General features: G+C 29.2%; 2 protein-coding genes across 3 annotated transcripts; both read left to right on the forward strand.

Annotated features, from left to right (window-relative positions):
• Nucleotides 1-400: 400 nt before the first annotated feature.
• On the forward strand, nucleotides 401-1,126 carry LOC109171830 (RING finger protein 165-like). The gene has a single exon (XM_019320909.1). It carries the CDS (start codon nucleotides 401-403, stop codon nucleotides 1,124-1,126), a length of 726 nt encoding a protein of 241 aa, XP_019176454.1.
• A 3,908-nt stretch (nucleotides 1,127-5,034) lies between these two features.
• On the forward strand, nucleotides 5,035-9,536 carry LOC109172087 (U1 small nuclear ribonucleoprotein A). 2 transcript variants are annotated; one of them, XM_019321257.1, is made up of 10 exons: nucleotides 5,035-5,402; nucleotides 6,281-6,343; nucleotides 6,496-6,580; nucleotides 6,700-6,768; nucleotides 7,028-7,103; nucleotides 7,330-7,378; nucleotides 7,873-7,958; nucleotides 8,054-8,123; nucleotides 8,890-8,972; nucleotides 9,105-9,536. In XM_019321257.1, the coding sequence occupies exons 1-10, from the start codon at nucleotides 5,076-5,078 to the stop codon at nucleotides 9,148-9,150; spliced, it is 954 nt and encodes a 317-aa protein (XP_019176802.1). In that variant the 5' UTR covers nucleotides 5,035-5,075; the 3' UTR covers nucleotides 9,151-9,536. The 2 variants fall into 2 exon arrangements, with proteins under 2 accessions (XP_019176802.1, XP_019176803.1); XM_019321258.1 differs by having other exon boundaries at nucleotides 7,031-7,103.
• The last annotated feature ends 17,771 nt before the right edge of the window (nucleotides 9,537-27,307 follow it).

Raw genomic sequence — 27,307 nt, forward strand, 5'->3', positions numbered from 1 at the left:
AAAAAAATATGTATAGTTTAAAATAAATTAAGCTCTACCAAACAGGATTTTAATATGAAATAAACAGAAAAACCAGAACAAAGTGAAATGCTGAATATAATGCTGGACTAGATTGCTCTTACCCCTCAATATACTTGGAACATAAACAGAAACCAGAAAAAGTGAAACTTCATCACTTCATCTCATCATAATTTTTTAGTTTTTTTTTTACAACTTTCCCTTTCTCAAAATAGTTAGGAAAAATAAACTCATCATAAAATATTGTATTCCTATTCCCAACCAAAGTAGGACATGTATCATATCCCACAGTATAAATCAATCCCCATCTATCGTTGTATAGTACCTGCAGATAGAGAAGAGATTTCCAGAATTCCAGAAAGATAAATTTTGTTTTGCGGCTATGGACGACTCAATTTTAAACGTCGACTGCTGGATCCGTCATGAACCCGAAATCTTACGCACCGCCGCCTATGTTCTTCCTCCGCAAGACGTTTTTGTGTTCCAGATGAAGGTGAAAGACATGGTTGGATTGTTCCAGTTTCACCCAGAAGCCCAGTCCCCATCGCAGCGCTATATTCTGGATTATTGGGAGCATCACTTCCCCCATCTTTCCATGGATTTCGTCATCCCCTTCCCAAACATAGCCGGAAGCGGCGGCAGGAACCGCGCCCGGCACAAAATACACGAAATGCTCGGAGCAGTCGGCATTCCCAGGCAGAAACGCCGGCCGCTGCTGGGGAAGATATACTCCGAGGCGATGAGATTGGCTAATAAGGCGCCCGACGGAGAATACAAACGGATCCCGATTATGGTGGTGCTGCGGAGAGCGTACGCTAGAACTAGGGTTAGAAACGACGACGTTGAGAGTGAAGTAGTTCCGGCGAGCAGATCGGGGGAGATCGAGGGGTTGGAGAGGGTTATGGTTGAGGAAACGGAGGCTTGTGCGGTGTGCTTGGAGGAGATGGAAGCGGGATCGGAGGGGAGTATGTTGCCTTGCAGACATATCTTCCATGGAAGATGCATCGATGCCTGGTTTGCGAAGGCCATTTCGTGCCCGTTATGCCGTTTTCAGCTTTCTTGCCGCGCTTTGACTTCGCCACAAATATTTGAAGATGGATGGAATTAAAATTACTATTGAAAAAAACATTACTATAAAGATTGCTTTCATTATTTCATTTTCTTAGAAAATATTTTTTCATTGAACCTAACATGCTCGTTAGAACATGCTCGTTAGTGTCTATCATTTGCAACTAAAACCTTAAGTTTTGATAGATTACAAATTTGTATTTTTATTTTTTTAATGTACCATAATAAAATTTAAAAAAAAAATATTTTTATTTAATCTGTAATACAATCATAATAATCTGGAGGGTGTGATTGAGTGAAAAAAGACTCATCCATCCTTAACCAAAGGTCAAGGATTCACAATTCAACCATGATATTAGTCACTGTGCCCAACGGTGGAAACCCTAGATATACAAAAAAAAAAAAAAAAAAAAAGTAATACAATCATAATTTTTTCTCTAGTGACTACATACTATTAAGATGTCGCGTAAGTTACTTGACAATACTAAACGAGTTAATTATTGAAATGGTTCCTTGATTATGCAAAATTATCAATTTGATCTCAAATTAACATATGTAGGGATGTTAACAGGACGGGGCGGAGACGGAGAGTATACTCTCCATCCCCATCTCCGATGAGGAATCAAAAAATAGTCCCCCGTCCCCAATCAACTTTTAATCAAAATTTTGAAAATGTAAAACTTAAATTTTAATTTAAAAAATTAATATATATATATATATATATATATATATATATATATATATATATATATATATATATATGTGTGTGTGTGTGTGTGTGTGTGTGTGTGTGTGTGTGTGTGTGTGTGTGTGTGTGTGTGTGTGTGTGTGTGTGTGTTAATTATAATAATTTTTCGGGGGCGGGGTGGGGATAGGTATCCCCGTCCCCGTTTTTCAAAATATGTATGTATGTATATTTTAATTATAATAATTTTTCGGGGCGGGGCGGGGCGAGGGTGGGGGTGGGTATCCCCGTCCCCGTTTTTCAAAAAATTTTTCAGTCCCCGTCCGGGATCCCGTTGGGGACGAGAAAAATTGCCATCCCTAAATATATGTCTAACCGCAAAAAAAAAAAAAAAAAAAAAAAAAAAAAAAAAAACCGGATGTTCAAACTAATTAAGATTTTTAAAGTTGAGGAACCTAATTGGTCAAAAAAAATAATCAAGAACAAAATTAATAATTTCACTATAGTTAATGGACAATTTCGGTAATTAACTCATACTAAAATAATATTATTTTATATAATGTACATTCAATACACAAATAATTTACTTTTAGTATATTAAATTTTTTCTTTACAATTTTTTATTTTATTTTTGAGTACTACTAAATAGCTTGAACCCACAACTTCTCATATGGAAGAGCAACTTGGTAACTACAAGGTTTGGCACAAAAAATATAGGGAAAAGGGTCAAATACACCCATGAACTTTAGGTTAGAAGTCAATTAAGCCCCTCAACTTTAATAAGTTACAATTAAGTCAATCAACTTGTTATTTTTGTGCAAATAGACTCACCAACAGGTTAATTACCTGTAATAGCAGGTAAGTTATTGTTGATGTGGCATTTTTCAATTAAAAATAATAAATAATTAATATAATTTTTTTTAAATAAAAATATAAAACGATTGCATCCATGGCCAACGACCATGGTTGCCATCTTATGTACTTTTAAAATTTTTTTTTTTGAAAAAATAAAAGTAAGTTCCACTTTCTTCGTCTCTGCCGGAGACGAAAGAAGAGGCAAGAAGAGGATGGTAGTCATGGGCGGCCGTCGACCATGGCCGCCATCCTCTGTATTTTTTTTAAAAAAAAGTTCCCCCAAGCAAGAAGAAGATAATAGCTCTGGTCAGCCATGGCTGCTATCTTCTCTTAAAAAAAAAAAAATTAATTCCCCCTAGGAGGCAAGAAGAAGATGGCAACCATGATCTCTTCTTGCCTCCTAGGGGGAATTAAATTTTTTTTTTTCTTTTTTTTAAAGAGAAGATGGCAGCCATAGTAGACGGCTGGCCATGGCTGCCATCCACTTCTTGCCTCCTTTTTCGTCTCCGCTGGAGATGAAGAAGGGGGAACTATTTTTTTTTTTTTTAAACTAGTATTTGCGCCCGTGCGATGCACGGAATAGATTTGTTGTAATATATTAAGAATATTTGGATCGATATATAATTATTTAAATTAGAACATCAAATATTATATAGTTCAATTGAATATACGGGTTGGATCATTTATGTGTTTTTATATTATCATTGTATGAATTTAAGCAAATAATTGCTCAAATTAATAGCTAATGTGTAGATGTATGCATGTAGTGTTATAACTTTGGAGATTTTTTTGCATCATTGTTTAGTATTTTTTTTTTTATAAATTATACGGATGTGTTTGTTTTCTAGCAACTCAGTTATATGAATGAATTGTTATCTTAATTCATTTGTATGGAGGATTTTTTTTTTTGTCTATACATATAGCAATTTTGTCATTTAAAAAATATAATATCAACGATTTTATTTACACATTGTTGAAACCTCTTTGTAGACGACATTGGTAGTAGCAACACAATCTTGTCCATCATCGTCTAGAGCTAACACCTTCAATTGATCAGGATGGGTGACTCGGTAAAAATATATAATGGTATAATATTAGTCAATTAGCGATCCTTTTATATTTTAAATAAATTAGTAATATCATATTCATTTTCAGTCAATTATTCTTTTGTATTTTTAGTCCATTAGAATATTACATGGAGTGATATTTTTACCTAATTTGTGTTCCATTTTTAATTGAGAATGTATAATATTATTATTGAAATATTTCTGTTCCATTTGTAATTTACCTTTATTATTGTTTAAAATATGTATTTTTTATTTATGATGTAGAATATTATTATTGAAATATTGGCGTTCAATTTTAGTTTTCCTTCCATTTTAATTAAAATGCAATGGTCTAACCATTTATTTTTTTCATATTAGTCAATTATGAATAATTTTTTATTTGCAGTCAATTATTAATATTCATTTCCTTTTAAATTTTCAATCCATTAGTAATATCATATTTATTTTCATCCAATTACTTCTCTTTTATTTTTAGTCAATTAATCAATTAGCGAACTAAAATATCAAATGCAATGATATTTTTATCAAATTTTCGTTTCATTTTTAATTGATGATTTAGAATATTATTATTGAAATATTTTCATTTCATTTTTAATTTTCGCTACATTTTTAATTTACCTTTACTATTGTTTTAAATATGTCTTTAGTATTGATGATGTAGAATATTATTATTGAAGTATTTCCTTTTTATTTTTAATTTACCTTTACTTGATAGTGTAGAATATTATTATTGAAATATTTTCATTCTATTGTTTAAAATTATGTAAAATTTATGACATATTTATGATTTGATGTATTATACTGTGTAATATTATTGTGAAAAATTAAAATATAATGATCTGCCCATTTTTTTTTCTATTTTAGTCAATTATGAATCTTTTCTTATTTTCAAACAATTGTTAATATTCATTTCCTTTTTCAATTAATCTAATGTTTGTTGCCAAGTAGCTTGTGCTTAGATGGCATGTAGTGACCTCTTTTATGTGGGAAGTCATGAGATCGAGCCTTACTAAAATAATATTATTTTATATAATGTACATTCAATACACAAATAATTTACTTTTAGTATATTAAATTTTTTCTTTACAATTTTTTATTTTATTTTTGAGTACTACTAAATAGCTTGAACCCACAACTTCTCATATGGAAGAGCAACTTGGTAACTACAAGGTTTGGCACAAAAAATATATGCTTTATAGTCCACATAAAAATTTGTCCTATAAACATAAATTGGGCCTGCAAACCTTAACCAATAATTGGGCCTGTAAACCTTAACCAATTATTGGGCCTGAAGTCCAGTAATAGTGAGAGGCCTATAACGTTAGCGACATAAATAAAACAGCAGTGATTCAGAGAATCTAGGCCTCAACCTTGGGACAACAATGGACGACACCGGAGGAGCATACTATACCCCTCTCGCCCAATACTCTTATTACCAGCAACCTCCGCCACCGCCGGGGACGGCGCATCAGCCCCCGCCGCCGCCGCCTGCTCAGTTGCCTCACCACCACCAATACCATCCTTATCAACCGCCGGTGCCCTCCTACGCCGCTCCACTCTATACTCCTCCGCATTCCCACGATGAAGTCCGAACTCTCTTCATCGCCGGCCTCCCCGAGGACGTCAAGCCGCGAGAAATTTACAATCTCTTTCGCGAGTTCCCGGGTTATGAATCTTCTCATCTCCGAAGCCCTAGCTCGAATACGCAGGTATCCCCTACGCTCTATATTCCAACGCTAAAATCATAAAATTTTCAGATGCGCCTCCGTTGCTTTAAGAGTTGCGATCGCTGATCGTTATTGTATAGTGGATCAGGCAAGTCCAATTGAAAATCTTTGCTATTGAACAAATGAATTCCGGGGTTTTTTCGTTAATGAGCTAGGCAAGATTTGATTTTGATTTTTTTTTTCTGCTTGAACGCGTTAGATTTGGGATTGGAACTAAGATTTCATAGAATTTTTAGTTGTTTTATTAAGACAATTTAGCACGAAAAACAAAATTTATTGATCATAGGTGAAGCTTAATGGTGGTCTTATGAAAGGAGGGGGCGGGGCTAACAGTTGATGCTAATTGAAATTCTTAGATGTGGGAATGAAAGCTTTATGCTTATAAACCTTTGATATTCTGCCATTCTGGTATCAGTTATACTGTTTCTATTACATTCTAATAGAAGAGAAGCTGGACTGGAATTACATGATACATTTACTTATAGTTCCCAGAGAATATACTGTTATTTGGCCAGCTATACTAATGTAAGAGAGAGTCTCTGATAGAGGAATGCGTGTTCCAAAAGAACCTCGGTATTCTGCTTATGAGAAACTAGTTAACCACTATTTAAGAGTTTCAAGAATATATAGCCTCTTTACATCGTGATAAATTATATTCTGCTCTTCTCATTTCAACCATACATATGTTATAGTCTTATAGATGCAAGTATATAACAGGGGTGTGTGGTTAGCATAAGTATTCGTGGTTTGATTCTGTAAAATCTTTGTCCGTGTAGTTGCTTCTGATATTCAGTAGACGTTTGTCTCTTACATTGTTTTGATGATGAGCTAAATTCTGACATGGTATTGTGTGCTGCCAGCCATTTGCGTTTGCAGTCTTTGTGGATCAGCAGTCAGCAGTTGCAGCCATGTATGAACTGAATGTAAGTATCCTTTGCTGTGTGTATGTCCAATTCTGAAGTCATTTAAGTAATGAAGCATATGTGAACTTCATAGGCTTGGATAAACTTCCAAGTCATTTTTGGATATATTAGAGTTTGAGATAAACAAGACATTCATTACGAATTGGTTACAGGGAATTGTATTTGACCTTGAGAAAGGCTCGACTTTGTTCATTGATCTTGCAAAATCCAATTCCAGGTCAAAGCGCCAAAGAACTGGTCTGTTTGGGGTTTGATTTTTATTTTTATTTTTGCAGCTGACTTAATCTTTCCTTTTTACTTTTCACTATAATTTTTAAATAAAGAATCACTTGATGTGATTACTTCTTAATCAGCAGATGATGATAGGCATGGATCAGAGAAAAGAATGAAAGGACCTGCGGTCATTTCGAGGGTCATTGAATCTGGTATCATGCCTGCCTTTGTTTTTTTCACCCCCTTTCAATGATAATGAATATAAATACACAAATATATGTGTGTATACACAAGTTGGCTATCTATGAAATCAAATCACACTATTTCAGTTATTTGGTTATGTGATGCTTTTTTCCCTCTAGTCACACGGAACTGATTTGATCTCGTGGTAGGAAATGATAGCTAGTTAGTCACTGCAGAACACATTATCTAAAGGCTCACGTTACACATCTTTTGCACGCTTGGCACTAGCAGGTGTTGGCAACATTCACATTCCTGGAATGGGTAGTTCCGCTTACAACACAGTTGGTTATCCACCTACACAAAGGTCATCTGCACTACTTAAGCACATCCTTTATTACCTGGAAGTGATTTGCTTCTCACTGGATAATGCAACTGAATTTAATTCACTTCTAGCTGAAAGGTTAAGGGCATAGTATAAGTTGTTACTGTGTCCCCTGTTGCCTGAAGTTAGAACGTTGGAATATCTTACTACTTTACTAGCGATTGGTATGTCATCGTTCTAATTTTCACATGCTTGTGCAATGCTTCAGTTATGCAAATTTTGATGGTAGAGCTATGAACGAGGGCAATGCAAACAAGGTGAGGTCTCCTTTCCATTGTATTCATAATCGATATCTTCAAAACTGTGCTACCACATCTCTCAATATTTTCCATATGATTTTTTTTCCCTTTTTTCCTCGGGTGTTTAAATTGTGCTATTTTACCTTAAGATCTCTGTTACTATTTTCATCACTCTATGGGAAGTAATTTATGTTTCAAGTTGAGTTGAGCAAACACATGCTTAGCAGAGAATATAATCTTCTAGAAACAAGTAACCGAAGATTCATATCCCCTGACAAATTACACTTTAGTTTCAGAATCTAGAAAATTTGTTCATTTCATTCAGAATCTGAAGTTGGCAAACCATACCTCTTTCGTTTCAAGCTTGCAGTATGGCAACTTTACGTTTTCTGAATGATCATTGGTGTTGCATTTGTAGTCCTTTTTATTCTCAATTTAACTTTTGTTAATGCACATTTGAACTACGTAATGTCTATTTCAATAGCTACTTTTCATGACCTTGTGTTGAACAGAGTGCTGCTCCTCCATGTCCGACACTCTTTGTGGCTAATCTGGGGCCAAATTGTTCGGAACAAGAACTCACCCAAGTGTTCTCAAGGTTTCAAGGAATCCCTTGTGCAATTTCATAATGTTTTAACCAATTTATCTTCCTTTGACATTGGAAGAAATTTTTACTGTGTTTCCATTGATTAGATGCCGTGGATTTTTAAAGTTGAAGATGCAGAGCACCTATGGAGCTCCTGTTGCTTTTGTTGACTTTAAGGTACATTTCCAAGTTCCAACATCGTTACTTATACAAGAGTTCCTATTCTTTCTATGTTTCCTATGTTGCTAGGTAGTTATTCTTTTAACTGTTGATGTCCCACCTAGGGATGGCGGTGGGTTGGGTACCCAACCATTCAAGGCTACTCGAACCCGATTACTTATATCACCCAAAACCCAATTAAACATTACCCCTATCCACCCAACCCCATTTATCACTACCCGCCAGGTACCTAAACCCGTCTCAAAATCCATTTAAAAATCTTTTATCATAAATAAACAAAAACATTTCAAATTTATGGAATAATTATTTTATATTTATAACTTTTTCATTGCTAATCCATTTATCCACTATTATACATAACTGAATATTACAAAACCAATTTTTTATGTTAATTTGTCACAGTTATACACTACTATAATAATATCTATCTTATATATGTATGTGTAAAACATTATTATTATATAACATATAATGAAAGAATATATATGACACATAATATAATCTAATATTATATTATATATATGTATAATAGTACATATATAAGCAAGTTCGGATAATGTGCTACCCAAACTTAAATACAACTTGGGTAGTATATAACTACATATACAACCTGTACCCATTCCAAACCCTATATAATTGGGTAGGGTATCCGAATTTTAGCTACCCGTTGCCATCCCCAGCACAACACATACCCCGCTTCTTTTATACTCAAGTTTTCTCATAAATCATTTGCTTTGGATTCCCTATACTGCTAAACTTACAGGATACTGCTTGTTCAATGGAAGCTCTGAGTCATCTTCAGGGTACAATGCTTTACTCCTCACCTGGAGAGGGCATGCGACTGGAGTATCCTATGCTAGCATTCTAAGCTGATAATTGATTGACCTTCCCCCGTCCCCTCGGCCCCTCCCTTAAACCCCCTATTTCATCTTTCATGTTTTACGTTTCTTTCCTCGTTTTTCCTTGACACAAGTTGAGATATGCAAAATCACGGATGGGAATGCGGAGTAAGAAGTCCAGATAAAGCACGCCCAACCAAAGATTTGCATGATTTGCCACCGACATGCCCCGCAAATGAAGGTAAAGATTGGAGAGTTGAAAGGACGGAAGAGGAGTCGTTGGACGTGAAAATGACATGTTCTCTACTACAGGCATTATGTGTAGAAAAATGTGGGGGGTACGGTTTGGTGTTTGTTGTTAAATATATTTGTCTCACCAAGTAATAGCCTTATAGATTGAAGTAAATGTGAAATGGACAGAGTTGGTGCTGGAATAAATATTTTGAGATATTGAGTCTGCATTTTCTGCTGTTGCTGCCTTCTGTCTCATGCATTTACGTCCTTGTACCATGCCACGAGTGCATAACCAATCATTGATGTTACATATTTAGTGGGGATTACTTTTTACTTCTCACATGTAACATTCACAAGTGCGTTTTGATTGTTTTTCACTTAGGTTTTCTAATTTTGTCGGACCATATAAATTTTATGACTCTCCCTTCAAATTTACGAGGAAGTAAATCAAGTCTGTCTAGTTTCAAGTTCATACCAAACTATATCTCAATCATTATATCATTGTAAGATAAATCATTGACATAAGGTTTATTTTTGAAGGCAAAAGATTAATTCATTAAATCATCGGCAATACAATCAGCAAGAAGACTTGGAGGGGTATCAAAAAACTCTTCGCTTTGACACAGAAACAACTTCCCCTTCGCAATCTGACACAGAAACAACTTCCTTAGCAACAATGTGGGCAATTCACAGATTGCTTAACAAAATAGAATTTAACATTATCAACTGTGAAAAATATATATTTTTAAACATTGAATGCTCATTTTTTGTACTGAAGAAAATATTTATTTGTCGTCTGCAATGGTCTACAGTATAATTTGTCTGCATAGTTTCCACCAAATTGTTCCCTTCTGAGCTCAAGAAGCTCAACCTCAACTCTAACTTCATACCAACTTAGTGACTAGCTAGGTGGTAGAATGGTTGTGGATGTTAAAAACGAAAAAACTAATCAGTTTATTGCATGGTTTTACTTGAACCAAAAGAAAATTTTGGGTTGGTGATAGATAAAGATTAGTTTAGTTATATTATTTGGTGTTAAACAATGTCATTAGTACTCGCATGTAATTTGACTAGTGTGGGCTTAACAAGATTTTTGTTTGTTTTTTTTTTTTAAAAAAAAAAAACAAAAACTTATCTTGGGTCAAGAATTGAAATGATAATAACTTGATATACACAAGAAGAAGAAGCCTGGTCTGTTGTTGGGAAGCACAAGAAGCTAAAACATCAAGCCTTGGCCAGTTGGATTATCTAAAGTGTAAAAGTAAATATAGATGACAGTGCCAAAGAACAGTACATCAGAGTTGTAGATATGTTCATTCCACTTACCCTGCAAATAAATATTGATTTTTAATTAAAGACTAAGAAATTTTGTTGCTCTACTATCCAGCGAAGAATGATGAAGGAGAAAAAAGAAAAAATTATATGTAATAAAGCGTTCAATCACTATGATTTATTCATCCAAACATTTATAATACCATGCAATAAATTGTTCATTTTCTTATAAAGTTTCATATAAAATTTTTACCAGTATAGTTCTAATATGTTAAAATAGTTTGTTATCAATAATTATTTTACTTCTTCAATTAAGTAATTATGATTTTGTCAATGATCTTGTGGTCAAGTGGCATGAAGTGACTTTCTCAAATAGAAGGTCATGGGTTTAAATTCCAAATTTTTTTGGGCATTACGCTTAAAAAAACCTAAGTAATTAAGATAAACATAATATTCAACATTATTGTCATTTTCTCCTCTTTATCGCCTTTATCGTCAATGAATTGAAATATTAAATTCGTATTAAATACATCACCATCAAGTTTTTTTCCAAAAAAATTCATTGCCGACGAGAAAATGTTGTGTTTCTTGAGTGTTACGTTAAGCTACACACATATTGAGAAATAGTGGAGGATTTGTATGGATTATTGCACATGTTAATTAATCATGGTTATTATTATTAATTTTTGGTGTAAACACTAACGTGTTTCATGTCTTTCTCCGTCCGTTTTATTGTTGGGGTCCACCTAACTAACTCACGCTCGCTCCGAGAGGCACAAGAGCTGGTCTAGGGAAAATCATCACTTGGGAGAATTGAACTCGAGTTATTATCTCCAAATTCTTCCCACAGAGAGAATTCATTTGTCACTTGAGCTACCTCATTGGGTGATTAAACATGGTTACTGTCAATAAGTAATTATTACTGTTGGAATAATCCAGTTGGTCAGGCATCGACTTGGTAATCACAAAGTTCAAAATTTGGTGACTTCCTGTGAAAACTGCCTATTGACAACCGAGAATTTGAGCCAGTTAGCTAGACATGCTTCACTTAAAGCGCTCGTTTAGATAATAATTACAGTTTAAGGGTAAAATATATTGTGGACCATGGTCCACACTGCAACATGGACCATGATAAATGCTCATTTTTAATTTATGAAAAACTTATTTTAAGTAGTATATCTAAAAATGAAGTTTTATTACAATACAAATGAACTTTCAAAAAAAAAAAAACTTTTAATGTATTAAAAAATGAATTTTATATTTATGATTTACCTTATAATATGAACGATGATCCACGATATAATAATTGCAGTTTAAACAGTTAGTTAAGGGTATTGCTATTTGCACCACCCTTTGACCAAAAATGGTATAAAGTATCATTGAAAATGTAAAAAGTTGTAATTTATAATAAATATATAGGTGGTGCAAATAGCCTAATGGGTGGTCAAAATGCTATTTGCACCACCCCTATTAAAACTGCATTTATTAGGTCAAAATTAATTCAAAATTTAATTCTTAAAAAAAAAAAAGCAACATCGCCTTCTCCGGTGAGAAGGCAGTCCGTCGCCTTCTCACCGGAGAAGGTGACGGATCTCCCAATCGTTATGCTGTGCATCCATATGCACCATGCATGGTGCATACAGATGCCAAAACGACGTCGTTTTATTAAAAAACGCGCGTCTCCCATTTAAAAAAAGTTCAGGTTCGATTCACAGCAACAATATTATATTGTTCATTCATTCTGGAATTTTAGTTCATAGATTATGGAATTATAGTTCATTGATTATGGAATTATAGTTCATCGATTATGAAATTGTAGTTCATCGATTCTGAAATTTTAGTTTATAGATTATGGAATTTTAGTTCATTCATTCTAGAATTTTTAGTTCATAGATTAGATTATGGAATTATAGTTCATCGATTATGGAATTTTAGTTCATATGTTGTTACTGGGAATCGAACCTGATTTTTTTTTAAGGGGAGACGCACGTTTTATTAAAACGACGTCGTTTTTGCATCCGATGCATGGTGCATACGGATGCACAGCATAATTCTCCTCCTCCTTTTTTTTTTTTTTTTTTCAAATATGTTTATTGTTAAAAAAATAAAAATAATAAATATTACTTTGACCACATTTATTAATAGTGGTCAAATAACACTTTGGTATTTGCACCATCTATAAAATTATTTAACCTATTATATAGGAAGTGCAAATAGCAAAATAGGTGGTGTAAATAAAATTTTCCTTAGTTAAACGTGCTTTACTTAGAACATAACTTTAAATAGCGATGACATGATTTCCCGTTACTCAAAGTAATTATGACTGAGTCTTAAGATTAATAATGCTAACTACTATTGATTAATAGGATTCATTATTAACTTGCCTTTGTTTTCTTCACTCCTACATACTATACACTTCGATTTCCTAAAAGTTACTGTATTTATGTAGACTTATGATTCTTTTTTGCCGTTAAGTGGAAAGGTTTAAATTGCTTAACCATAAGCTAGCTAGGTAAACAAAAAAAAAAGTTATTTGCTTCACTTTTTTTTTTTTTTTTTTTTCAAGGCATTTTAGACATTTTGAGTTGAAAGTAAAATGCTTTTTTTTTTTTAAATTAAACACTAAAAATTAAAAATCAACTTGGTTGGTGTGAGTAGCCGTGCATTCTCATTCCTTAAGAGAAATTGAGAGTTCGAACCCATACTCGTATAGAAGAATCAATCTGGCTAGCACTTTGCCCCTTAATTAGGTTGGTCGGGTGCGCGAATGGAGATGAGATTAGTCCATGACCTGAAAAACTAAGGATAAAAGATGACTATTACACAATAACAATCCTTACACCAAGGTTCACAATGCACTATGTACTCTGGTTCATGTATTTTGTGTTGTGCCTTTTTGTATCTTGTTTTATAAAATTTTGTATCTTAATAGTGAATTCTGTACCGGGAACAAATTAGTAATAGTGACTTATGTTATGAATTTCTGTGTCTTGTGTTGTGAAATTTTGTGACTATGAACACAAATTATGTATCTAAATAAGATTTTAAAAATAAGTAAATATATAACATGTGCATGTGTCTTGTGTTATGAAATTTTGTACCTTATGAATATGAATTCTGTACCTCATCTTTTCAATCCAGTTAGGTCCATAATGCTATAATATGTGTCTTGTGTTGTGATTTTTGTGTTTTGTGTTATGAAATTCTGTACCTTACGAGTATAAGGTCTGTCTTGTTGTTTTAATACATGGTCTATATTGTTATGTGAACTTTCGTCCATAATATAAATGGAGACTATACTACGTACATGATTGAAAGATTAAAATTGCTATTTTCTAAGATTAAATAATACATATTATAAATTAATAAGATAAAGTTACATTTAAACAAACTTTAATATAAAAAAAATTATGAGATATAATATTAGCTGTCAGTTGCAATAAACTATTGAAGATGTGTCCATCTTACAATCTATATATATATAAAAGTAAAATCCTCCTATTTCATTTTCCCGTTCAAACTTTTGTAGTAAAACCTATTTGGTAAGCAAATATAAAATGGAAATTAATTAAAATCTATTAAATGATAATATTGCATAATTGGTAATATATATTATGCATGGTAAGTTTTTCTTTTGGACGTAAATACTCCGCCTGGTATATATATATATATATATATATATATATATATATATATATATATATATATATATATATATATATATATATATATATATATATATATATATATATATATATATATATATATCGCTGTCGAATTATTTAGTCACGAAGAAGAAGAATCAACATGGTTTCTATGTAAAAGCCTCACGAGGAAGCTGGCCTGGCTAGCAATCGAGGTCAATTTTGTAGGTAAAACCTCACTTGCATACACCATTATTAAGTGGAGAGTGATTATAGAGTATGATAATAATAATAATAATAATAATAATAATAATAATAATAATAATAATAATAATAATAATAATAATAATAATAATAATAATAATAATAATAATAATAATAATAATAATAATAATAATAATAATAATAATAATAATAATGTTATTTCATTAATTACAAATTATTATACTTTCCTTTTGAATTAGTATTTTCCACCTCATGCAAATTATACTTTCATTTGCACTCTATATTGTTCTCCGGTTCATGATTTCATTTGGGGTCCGTTTGGAAAGCAGGAAAATGACTTCTGGAAAATGAGTCATTTTCCAAAAGTCATTTTTCCTTTCCGGTGTTTGGCTGCAAAATGGAAAATTGTATTTTGGTGTTTGGCTCATTTTCTGGAAATGGTGTAGAATTGTATAATTAAACATTTTATATAATTAATTATTTTATTTAAAATATATAAAATTTATAATAATATTATAAATAATAATATTTATTTATAAAATCAAATAATATTATTTATTAAAAAATTAAAAAAAAAAAAAAAAACGACGGAAACCAGAGAGTACAAAACTCTCTGGTTTCCGCCGTTCTCTCTGGCTTCCGGCCAGAAAGGCGGAAACTCTGGTTTCCGCGACCGGAAACCAGAGAGCTTCTCTCTGGTTTCCGCGGCCGGAAACCAGAGAAAAGCTCTCTGGTTTCCGGCCAGAAACCAGAAGAGATGGTGTTGTGTGAATGTTGTTGAAGGAGGAAGGCAACGCGGAAAATCCAGAACAGAAATCAGACGTGGAAGAAGATGAAAAAGAAGTGACGGTGGAAGAGGCGAAAATCAGACCAACTATTCAAGGAAATGGAGAAGATGTTGCAGTTTGAAGGAAGAGTGGAAAATGACTTCCCCAAAAAAAAAAGGGGAAGTCATTTTCCGGAAAAGATGAGTTATTTTCCATTGACTGCATGCCATTTTCTTTTGACTTTCCTTTTCTTTGCCTAGCCAAACACCAAAAACTCGGAAAATGACTTCCAGAAGTCATTTTCCGGGTTTCCAAACACACCCTTGATTTCTAAGTTTTATATGGTTGTTTCTGAATGCAGTCTGCAAAGCTAGGGGCTCAGATCTCATAGTTCATTTCAAGGTAATATTATGATTCCGATAGGTGTAAACTATGTTCACGTTTTCATCTTTATTTCGATTTGTTAGGGGTTTATATATCATGATATGTTGTTACAGTGTGTCCAAATGTATGTTTAGTTACTGGTGTAAATGTATGTATATTTGGGGTATATGTTATTTGATTTTGACATTTTTTTTTTAAATACCTTGAGATCAAAGTGTTGCACTCTAGATGTTGGATTGGTTGTTTTCATCAATTTATTGTGATTTTTTGTGTACCTAATTAAAAAGCAGGACCTCTAGCCTACTGTGAATGGCGTTCAACAAAAAGAAATTGAGGAGGAAGAGGCTTGGTAACAAAACCCTAATGGTTTAGTTTTTATGGAAGAGCGTAGAGATGCGATCGAGGATGATAACGACGGTGATTTTGATAATTTTGTTAGATTTTATGAAACTTAGAGTTAGTGTGTTGACTTCGAGATTTGTACATGTCATTCAAGTTTCTATGTTTTTTTTTTTAACTAGCAGCATTAAGGGTTTAAGTAGTTCGTTGGGCAAAACAGCAATCAAGCAAAAGTTAAATCGAATTGAGGGGTGAAGACGTTGTAGATAGAGGCCATTTCTCATCCTACTTTGTCTTTTTCTAAAGAGAGTGGGAATGTGAGAGTGAGGAAAGAGAAAAAGGAAATGGAGAACTTTTTTTTTTTACCAGAAGTTTCTATGATTTCCTTATACAAATTTATAATTGTAAATTTATATTAATAAATGATTATTATAAATTTATATTAATACAATGCAATAGAGTCAGTAGTATTAAAAATATGATTATTAAGACAAATATAATTTATTTTGTAATATGGACACATTATTTTTAATTATTTCAGTTTAGTAATATTATATCTTATGTATAAAAATTCAAAATAATACTTTTAGTACTATTGAATATTGATTGACTAACAATTATCTTAATTATTAAGGCAATTAATATGTATTTAGATTTAAAAAATTTTAAAATATATGAATTATATATAGTAGCATGGAATCAATTAGTAAGACAATTATATTAGGTAATCTAATTAATAATTTACTTTTTAAATTATACCCCCTTTTTAATAATGAATATTTTCTTAAAATATATACATAGACTATGGTTATCAATATAAAATTAAAAGTGTGTGTGTGTGTATATATATATATATATATATATATATATATATATATATATATATATATATATATATATATATATATATATACTTAATGTATAATATTATTAGTACAACCTAAATTATACTTGACTTAATAATTAAAATTATTAATATTATTGCCTAATATATATTGTTACCTTTTTCGGTGTAATTATTATGGCAATTTATATACATATATATTTTTATACTTAATGTATAATATTATTGACATGAAATAAATTATACTTACCGTAATATATAATTAATTTTTAATATAATTTCCTTATTTTTATTAAAGGTAATTATTCTGATGATTTTTCTTTCATTCTTTTGTGTAATTATTATGGTAATGTATTTAAATATTAGAGTTTTGAATATAATTTTCTTATTTTTATTAAAGGTAATTATTCTGATTATAATTTTTCTTTCATTCTTTTGGGTAATTATTATGGTAATGTATTTAAATATTAGAAGAGATTAGAACAAATATTATAATTAATGAATTTATTATGGTAATTGTCACAATATTTGGTAATTATAATTAATATAATTAATGAATTATTATGGTAATTGCCACAATATTTGGTAATTATAATTAATATAATTAATAAAATTAGGGAAAATGACACTTTTTTCCCCTGAGTTATATACTTATAGCACTTTTTCCTCCTCAATTACTCAAGTGGCTGTTTTTCCCCCTAAAATGTTAAATGGACATATTTACCCTTAAAATAAAGGGAAAATGACACTTTTTCCCCCTAAGTTATATACCTATAGCATTTTTGCCCCCTAAATTATTGAAGTGGCTGTTTTCCCCCCTGAAATGTTAAATGGACATATTTACCCTTCAACTAAATATTTAATTTATTTTTTGTCTCCAACAAATTATGACCATAATTTGGTTCAAACCAAACAAACACTATAGCAACCAAACCGAAATATTCCAATTACAATTTAGAATCGAAATCCGATATTTAGAGTTTATTAAAATCGTGAACCAGAACGGACGGTTCATGTTCCGAACTGAAAAAATAAAATACATATATTGTTGAATTTATACTATTTTAAAATAAAAAATAAAATTTTAAAATAAAGACCGTTCAAAATCGCGAATCGGATCCAGAACCGCCGGTTCATGGTTCAAGATTCAATTTTTTTGATACATAATTTTAATAAATTGACATTTAAATATTGGATTCTAGATCTTAATTATAACCGAAAACTATTAATTCGATTGCTATAGTATCCGGTTCAATTCAAACCGAACCGTGGTCATCCCTACGTATACGCAATAATTTGTTGGAGAAGTAAAATAAATAAAATATTTACTTTAAGGGTATAAATGTCAATTGAATATATCAGGGGGGAAAAAACACCACTTTTAGAATAACTGAGGGGGCTAATGTGCTTACCTAAATAATTGAGGGGGAAAAAGTGCTATAAGTATATAACTCAGGGGTAAAAAGTGCCATTTTCCCTAAAATAAATATTTTATTTATTTTTCTTCTCCAACAAATTATGATCATAATTTGGTTCAAACCAAATAGCCACTATAGCAACCAAACCAAAATATTCCAATTACAATTTAGAATCGAAACTCGATATTTAGAGTTTATTAAAATCGTGAACCAGAACGGACGGTTCATGTTCCGAATTGAAAAAATAAAATACATTTATTGTTAAATTTAGACTATTTTTAAAATAAAAATAAAATTTTAAAATAAAAACGGTTCAAAATCGCGAATCGGGTCCGGAACCGCCAGTTCACGGTTCAGGATCCAATTTTTTTGATTCATAATTTTAATAAATTGAAATTCAAATATTGGGTTCTAGATCTTAATCATAACCGGAAACTTTTAATTCGATTGCTATAGTGTCCGATTTAGTTCGAACCGAATCGTAGTCATCCCTACGTATACGCAATAATTTGTTGGAGAAGTAAAATAAATAAAATGTTTATTTTAAGGGTATAAATGTCAATTTAATATATTAGGGGGAAAAACAACCACTTTTAGAATAATTGAAGGGGCTAATGTGCTTACCTAAATAATTGAGGGGAAAAAAGTGCTATAAGTATATAACTCAGGGGGAAAAAGTGTCATTTTCCCATGAAATTATTATGATAATTGCCACAATATTTGTTAATTATAATTAATATAATTAATGAAATTGAGAAATATAAGATTTCTTCCATAGAAATATTTGTGAAAATTTCATTAAATTACAATTAATAAAATATGAAATATATTTAAAGAAATGAAATTATTAAATTAACAAAACATGTATATTTCTAATTTTTAAAATATACATACATACACTTATGCACTATAATAATCATGCAAAATTTAAATGCTACTTTTTAAAAATTTTAAATGTAATTTTGTAATTATAAATCTATCAATATAAATTATAATTAATGAAATTATATTATTGAACTTTCCTATATACATATTAATAAATATTATATGTATATACAATGAATTATACAATCATATAAGAAAATGCGTCGTATTAGAGTTTAAATTTATTCATACAAATTTTATAATTTACATTTTTTTATAAAACTAATCAAATGTTAATGTTAATAATAATAATAATAAAAATTTTGAAGTCAGAATTATAAATTAAATATTAGGGTAATAATTAATCTATTTATTATTATTATTATTATTATTATTATTATTATTATTATTATTATTATTATTATTATTATTATATAAAAAACAAAATTCCCTTTTCAAAAAAAAAAAAAAAAAAAAAAAAAAAAACCAAAATCATCCTATTTCATTTTCCCGCCCAAACTTTTGTAGTAAAGCTTATTTGGTAAGTAAATGTCAAATGGAAATTAAATAAAATCTATTAATTTGTAATCTTGGATAATTGGTAATATTATGTATGGTATTATATTCTATAACATAATTGATAATATTATTGTTCAAGAATAATAAAAATCCTATGTAATAATGTAATAATAATAAAATAAAATTAAAATTAAAATAAAACAATAACAATAACAACAACAACAACAATAATAATAATAATAATAACAATAACAACAACAACAACAACAACAACAATAATTCATACAAAACTATATACAAAATAAAATTAAAATTAAAAAAAATACGAAGAAGACAAAGGTGGCTCCCCTTTGTAAATGATGTGGGATCATTTTGATATCCACATTGAAAATGTTTGGAAAGAGGAGCTCTTAAGCTCCTCTATATAAGATGAACATTTACAAACATATAATTGCTTGCCCATCAATGTTGGCAAGTATTGAGAAGTCCAAAGGTTTTTTTTATTATTATTTTTTATTTTAGTACTATTGACCTGACAAATTATGCTGTGGATCTGTGTCCACCTTGCAAGGTAGGCACGGTTCAAAAAATTGTTCATAATTATGAATATATAGTTCAAAAATTATAAACATATAGTTCTATAATTATGAACATAGTGTTGTGAACATAATTATGAACATATAGTTATGTAATTATGAATATAGAGATTCAATAATTGTTAATATGAAGTTAAAAAATTATGCATATATCTTTATAATTATGAACATATAGTTCAGTAACTATGAACATAGAGTTCTGTAATTATGAATATAGAGTTCAATACTTATGAATATGAAGTTCAAAATTTATGAATATATAGCTTTATAATAATGAACATATAGTTCAGTAATTATAAACATAGAACTATGTCCACCTTGCAAGGTGGACACAGTTCCACAGCATAACTATTCGATTGACCCTGTTACATGTAAACTTTTTCAACCTATTGAAGCCCAACGTGTCAAAAGGCTCTTATTTAAGAAATCTTATCTTAATGGCTTCTTATTTTAGTTTTTTTTTTTAATTTTTTTTTTAATTTATTAGGGGGTTTGAGAAATATTAACCCAAAATGTATATGAGTTGTTTTAGTTTTTAGTAGTTTGGAGCAAATTGCTAAGTTATTAAATAGTATTTTTAGTGTTTTGATTAAATATAAATGTTAAACAGACGAATTTCTTAAAATTTTGACGAATTTGCCAAATAATCAAATTACAATAACAACAACAACAATAATAATAACAACAACAACAACGGCAACAACAACAACAATAACAATAATAATAATAATAATAATAATAATAATAATAATAATAATAATAATAATAATAATAATAATAATAATAATAATCCAAACAAAACTATATACAAAATAAAATTAAAATTAACAAAAAAAAGAAAGAAAGAAAAAATGACAAAGGCGAGCCACCAGCTCCTTTGGTAAATGATGTGATATCATTTTGATCCCACATTGAAAATGTTTGAAAATAGAGAGCTCCTCTATATAAGAAGAGCAATGATCCTCTTATAAACATAATTGTTTGCCCATCAATGTGGACAAGTATTGAGAAGTCAAAAGGTTCTTATTTAAAAAGCTTTACCTTTGTCTTCTTATTTTAGTTTTTATTTATTTATTTATTTATTTATTATTAGTGGGGGTTGTGGAAGATTAACCCAAAATGTATATGTTGTATTAGTTTTTAGCAGTTTGGAGCAAATTACTGAGTTATTATGTAATATATTATGGTGTTTTGATTAAAGTTAAAATGTTAAAATGACGAATTTATTAAAATTTTAGCGAATTTATCAATAATCAAATTACAAATAATAATTTACCAGGACTATGTGGTCCAATGGTACCCGGGTTGGACTTCCATTTGGAAGATTATGAGTTCGAGCCTCAGTGGAGGCGTTATTGGTTCTTTGTGTTTCAGTAGGTTGAGAAAGTATATGAACAGATACTACAATGTAATAGAGCCAGTAACTTTCAAAAAAAAAATTACAAATAATAATAATAATAATCATCATCATCATCATCCAAATAAAACGATATACAAAATAAAATTAAAATTAAAAATAATAAGAAGAAAACAAAAGGGAGCATGTGGCTCCCTTTGTAAATGATGTTGGATCATTTTGATCCCACATTGAAAATGTTTGGAAAGAGGTGTTCTTGAGCTCCTCTATATATACAAACATAATTGTTTGACCATCAATGTGGGCAAGTATTTAGAAGTCCAAAGGCTCTTATTTTATTTTTGAGTACTATTGACCCGGCAAATTATGCCGTGAAACCGTGTCCACCTTGCATGGTAGACACGGTTCCAAAATTGTTCATAATTATGAATATATAGTTCTATAATTATGAACATCGTGTAGTGAACATAATTATGAACATATAGTCATGTAATTATGAATATAGAGATTCAATAATTGTGAATATGAAGTTCAAAAATTATGAATATATAACTTTATAATTATGAACATATAGTTTTGTAATTGTGAACATATAGTTTTGTAATTGTGAATATAGAGTTCAATAATTATGAATATGAAGTTCACAGATTATGAATATATAGCCTTATAATTATGAACATATAGTTCAGTAATTATTAACATAGAATTGTGTCCACAACATAACTATTCGATTGACCCTGTTACATATAATATTTGTTCATATCAACTTTCTCAACCTATTGAAGCCCAACGAGTCAAAAGGCTCTTATTTAATAAACCTTATCTTAATGGCTTCTTATTTTAGTTTTTTTTTTTTAATTTTTTTTTTTAAATTTATTAGGGGGTTTGGGAAAGATTAACCCAAAATGTATATGTATTTTTTAGTTTTTAGCAGTTTGGAGCAAATTGCTAAGTTATTAAATAATATTTTTGGTGTTTTGATTAAATATAAAATGTTAAACATGCGAATTTCTTAAAATTTTGTCGAATTCGTCAAATAATCAAATTACAACAACAACACGACAACAACAACAAGAACAACAACAACATGAATAATAATAATAATAATAATAATAATAATAATAATAATAATAATAATAATAATAATAATAATAATAATAATAATAATAATAAGTGTGAACTAAACAAAACTATATACAAAATAAAACTAAAATTAACAAAAAAAAAAAAAAAAAAGACAAAGGGGAGCCACGGGCTCCCTTTGTAAATGAAGTCATTATTTTGATCCCACATTGAAAATGTTTGAAAAGATGAGCTCTTGAGCTCCTTTTATATAAGAAAATCTATATCAGAGTAGAAATGGGGGAGAATTCATTACTTTTGAGGTCAAAACGCCATGGTGGCAGAGAGAGAAGGGGTGGAGAGCATCTGCAAACCAATAGAGAAAATGAATTACTCTGATATGCTTATTTTTTTATATATTTTTTAAAAAAATCAATTTTGATTTTCCAATTTTTATTTTTTTCCCGTCCCCTCCCACATTATTCTCTTTCCTACTCACTCTTACATCCTCTAATATCCCCAACTGATAAAGATGCTCTAAGAGATACAAACATAATTGTTTGCCCATCAATATTGAGGTACAAACATAATTGTTTGCCCATCAATATTGAGGTACAAACATAATTGTTTGTCCATCAATGTTGCAAGTATTGAGAAGTCAAAAGGTTCTTATTTAAGAAACCTTAGCTTTGTCTTTTTATTTTAGTTTTTATTTATCTATTCATTATTTATTATTTATTATTAGTGGGGGTTGGGAAAGATTAATCCAAAATGTATGTGTTGTTTTAGTTTTTAGCAGTTTAGATTAAATTATTGAGTTATTAAATAATATTTTTGGTGTTTTGATTAAAGATAAATTGTTAAAATGACGAATTTGTTAAAATTTTGGTGAATTTGTCAATCTCAATTTTTTTTAAATCGTCAATAATAATAATAATAATAATAATAATAATAATAATAATAATAATAATAATAATAATAATAATAACAACGACAACAACAACAACAACAACAATAATAATAATAATAATAATCATCATCATCATCATCCAAACAAAACGATAGACAAAATAATATTAAAATTAGAAAAAAAAATAAGAAGAATGATGTCGAATCATTTTGATCTCACATTGAAAATGTTTGGAAAGAGGAGCTCTTGAAAATGATTACAAACATAATTGTTTGCCCATTAAGTAGTGAGAAGTTAAAAGGTTTTTTTTTTTTTTTTTTTTTTTTTTTTTTTTAAGAAGTAAAGGAAAATTAAAAGTAGAAAAGAAATATTTCAATAATAATATTTTACATCATCAATTAGTAAAGGCATATTTAAAAAAATAGTACATATAAATTAAAAATGAAACGAAAATATTTCATTAATAATATTCTACATCATCAAATTAAATGTAACAAAAATTAGGTTAAAATATCACTACATCTATATTCTAATTGACTAATTAACTGGAAAAAAAAATTGACTGAAAATGAATCTAATATTACTAATTGACTGAAAATATAAAAGGAAATGAATATTAATAACTGACTGCAAATAAAAAATGATCCATAATTGAAAAAAAAAAAGAAATGATAAGATCATTGCATTTTAATTAAAAATGGAATGAAAATTAAAAATTAGAGGAAAATATTTCAATAATAATATTCTACATTATCAATAGTAAATGCATATTTTAAACAATAGTAAATGTAAATTAAAAATGAAACGAAAATATTTCAATAATAATATCTACATCATTAATTAAAATGGAACGAAAATTAGGTAAAAATATCACTGCATTTGATATTCTAATTGACTAATTGACTGAAAATAAAAATGAATAATTGGCTGAAAATGAATTTGATATCACTAATTGACTGAAAATATAAAAGGATAATTAATTGAGTAATATTCTACCATTATATATTTTAACTCAAGTAACCCGTCCTGATGGATTGAAGGTGTTAGCTCTAGACGAAGATGAACAAGATTGTGTTGTCACTACCAATGTCGTCTACAAAGAGATTTCAATAATGTGTAAATATAATCGGTGATATTAAGTTTTTTTTTTAAATGAAAGAATTGCTATATATATTCATATATATATATATATATATATATATATATATATATATATATATATATATATATATATATATATATATATATATATATATATATATATATAGACAAAAAAATATATCTTCCATACAAATGAATAAAGATACCAATTCATTTCTATAACTGAGTTGTTAGAGAACGAGGACATTTGCCTAATTTATGAAAATACTAAATAATGATAAATAAAATCTTCTAAAGTTATAGCACCGTATGCGTACATCTAGACATTAGCTATTAATTTGAGCAATTATTTACACAATTTCAAGCAATGATAACATCAAAATATATAAACGATCCAAACAATATCTTTAATTGCACTATATAATATTTGATGTTCTAATTTAAATAATTATATATCGATTCATATATTCTTAATATATTACAACAAATCCATTCCGTGCATCGCACGGGTGCAAATACTAGTATTAATAATTAAGAAATTTCGGTAATTATGACATTGACCTCTCAAATGGGTTGCACTGTTGCACTTATTAGCATTGACTAATTTCATAGTTGCATGACCAAATGCACCTAATCTAACAATTATTTTCATGCAATTAATAATATTTGGAGAAGGTACAACTTTACTAAAAAGTCAAAGTGGATTTATAGACTTCAGCCTATTTATTTCTTGAAAAAATGATAAGTGTACTGCAAGAAAGTAAACTCTAGCCATTTGTTGGAACTTTAGTGCATAAACATAAAACAAATTAATGAAAATTATGGCCAATATATTTTTTTTTTTTTGATAAATCAAAGTATGTCACGTCAACATGAAATACAAAATGGAGTAAAAAGTCTGAATAGAATATATATGCACCTCTTTTAGTAGTAGTCTAACGATTTTAGTTGGATTAAAGTAATTTTATATTCTTTTTAAGTGAGGAGATAAATTCTTTATATTTACATACTTAAAGTAATTAGTAGGTTAATGAATTAATAAACTAATTCTCAAAGCTAGTATACCCATGGAGTGTGAACGATGGTATGTTGGCTTTACAAATCTAATACACCCTATCAATTAAAAAGCTCTTAAATAATAACTAAATTAAATTTCAAATATGAACACACTACATATATATTATGTATTGTAGTCTATTAATTTTGGAGTCTCCACTTAAAAGGACTCAACCATTTAGTTTTGTTAATATTACTGATATTATCTGATCTAAATTTGAACTCGAAGACTTTAACTAAAATAAAATCAACTTTTTAAAATTTGAACAAACCTAATAATCTTGTGCAAAAGTATACGTAGAATGATGGCCGTGCATTTAATTTTATATAGTCATAATAATGATTTGCAGCCTTATTTATTTATCCATCCGTCCACCTACTAACCGACCGACCTTTCAGTCCAATTAAAATTTCTATGAACAAAAGAAGAAAAAAAAAACACTAAGAAGTGGCAAATTAATTAATAATTCGACCAAATCTTTTGTCTATCAATTGAATTGTGACACTTGAATAAAGTTTGATGCTTCCATCAAATTTTATCATGCATGTCGAGTAATATATGGATTAAATTTAGTCAATTAATAAAAATTTAATGTTGATATTAATATTTTTGTGAGTTGTTATTGGTCTACCTCCTTGCCGGCTAGGGTCATCACAAGACGAGTTCACTCCAGATTGCACATAAGTTCTATTTTTTGACCTTAACACAAGGTTTTTTGCTCAACATAATTATGTCACCATTCTTAATTGTGATGAAACTCGAACTTATGACATTCTATTACAATACATTATTAAACTTGGTATTATTATAAATAGTTTCTAATGGTAAATGATATTATTGAAAAAATCACAATACTAGATACAATCTATGATTATACTTCGTGTTGTTGGAAATGACTTCTAATAGTACCAAATACAATTAGATACTAATGCAAATCATTTCAATATTATATAAAATGCCATTGTTGCCGATCCACAAAATAAATGTTCGCTAATATTATAATCACACAATATAAATATTAAATATAAATTATATATTGGTGTTATAGTATAAGTTAAATCTATAAATATTTATATTGTAAATTTTACTCCTAGTTATGTATCGAATATTTAGGAATCTAGTTTTTTTTTTTTTTTTTTTTTTTTTTTTTTTTTTTTTTTTTTTAATTTAGTCAAAGACATTCAATGTATGCTCTATACTTGTATATAAACCTTGAAAAAGGGATTGTAAAAAGTTTACAAATTTCAATACACAATGCAATATAGATTTTGTTACCGATTCTCCATTTTTTATTTATTTATTTATTTATTAATATTTATACATTTGTTCTTCCGTGATTTAGGCTAGCTAGCAGCTGACATCTATCTGTCTAAAATTCTTAACTAGTTTGATAATCAAAAAATTCATAATTTGATTTCTTTTAAAATTGTTTATTGATTTTCTTTATTTAAATTGACATTTATAAGCAATTTATAAACTAATTTTACATTTTTAGTTATATGAATTTCTTTTACCTAAAATGTATTTTTGAATACTTTTTTTTTGAAAGTATGTATTTTTGAATACTAATTGTTCGGTTTTTCATAAATGAAAGATTAGGTGCATATTTGTTAAGAATTTGAATTGAATTGATGATTGAATATAGTGAATAATTTAGAATTTAGAATGTAGTCCAGCAAGAATAGGGCGCTGTGTCGGTGCTTTAAGATTTTGTTTTATCGTGTACTATAAATATTCAAAGTTTTCTTT

The sequence above is a fragment of the Ipomoea nil genome, unplaced genomic scaffold (genome assembly GCF_001879475.1).
Source record: "Ipomoea nil cultivar Tokyo-kokei standard unplaced genomic scaffold, Asagao_1.1 scaffold0382, whole genome shotgun sequence".
Lineage (NCBI taxonomy): Eukaryota > Viridiplantae > Streptophyta > Magnoliopsida > Solanales > Convolvulaceae > Ipomoea > Ipomoea nil.

Coding starts and splice junctions, on each gene's coding strand:
- LOC109171830 (XM_019320909.1), top strand. CDS start 401: ATGGACGACTCAATTTTAAACGTCGACTGCTGGATCCGTCATGAACCC.
- LOC109172087 (XM_019321257.1), top strand. CDS start 5,076: ATGGACGACACCGGAGGAGCATACTATACCCCTCTCGCCCAATACTCT. Junction 7,959..8,053: donor CTCACCCAAGTGTTCTCAAG/GTTTCAAGGAAT, acceptor TCCATTGATTAG/ATGCCGTGGATTTTTAAAGT. Junction 8,973..9,104: donor GGAGAGGGCATGCGACTGGA/GTATCCTATGCT, acceptor ACACAAGTTGAG/ATATGCAAAATCACGGATGG.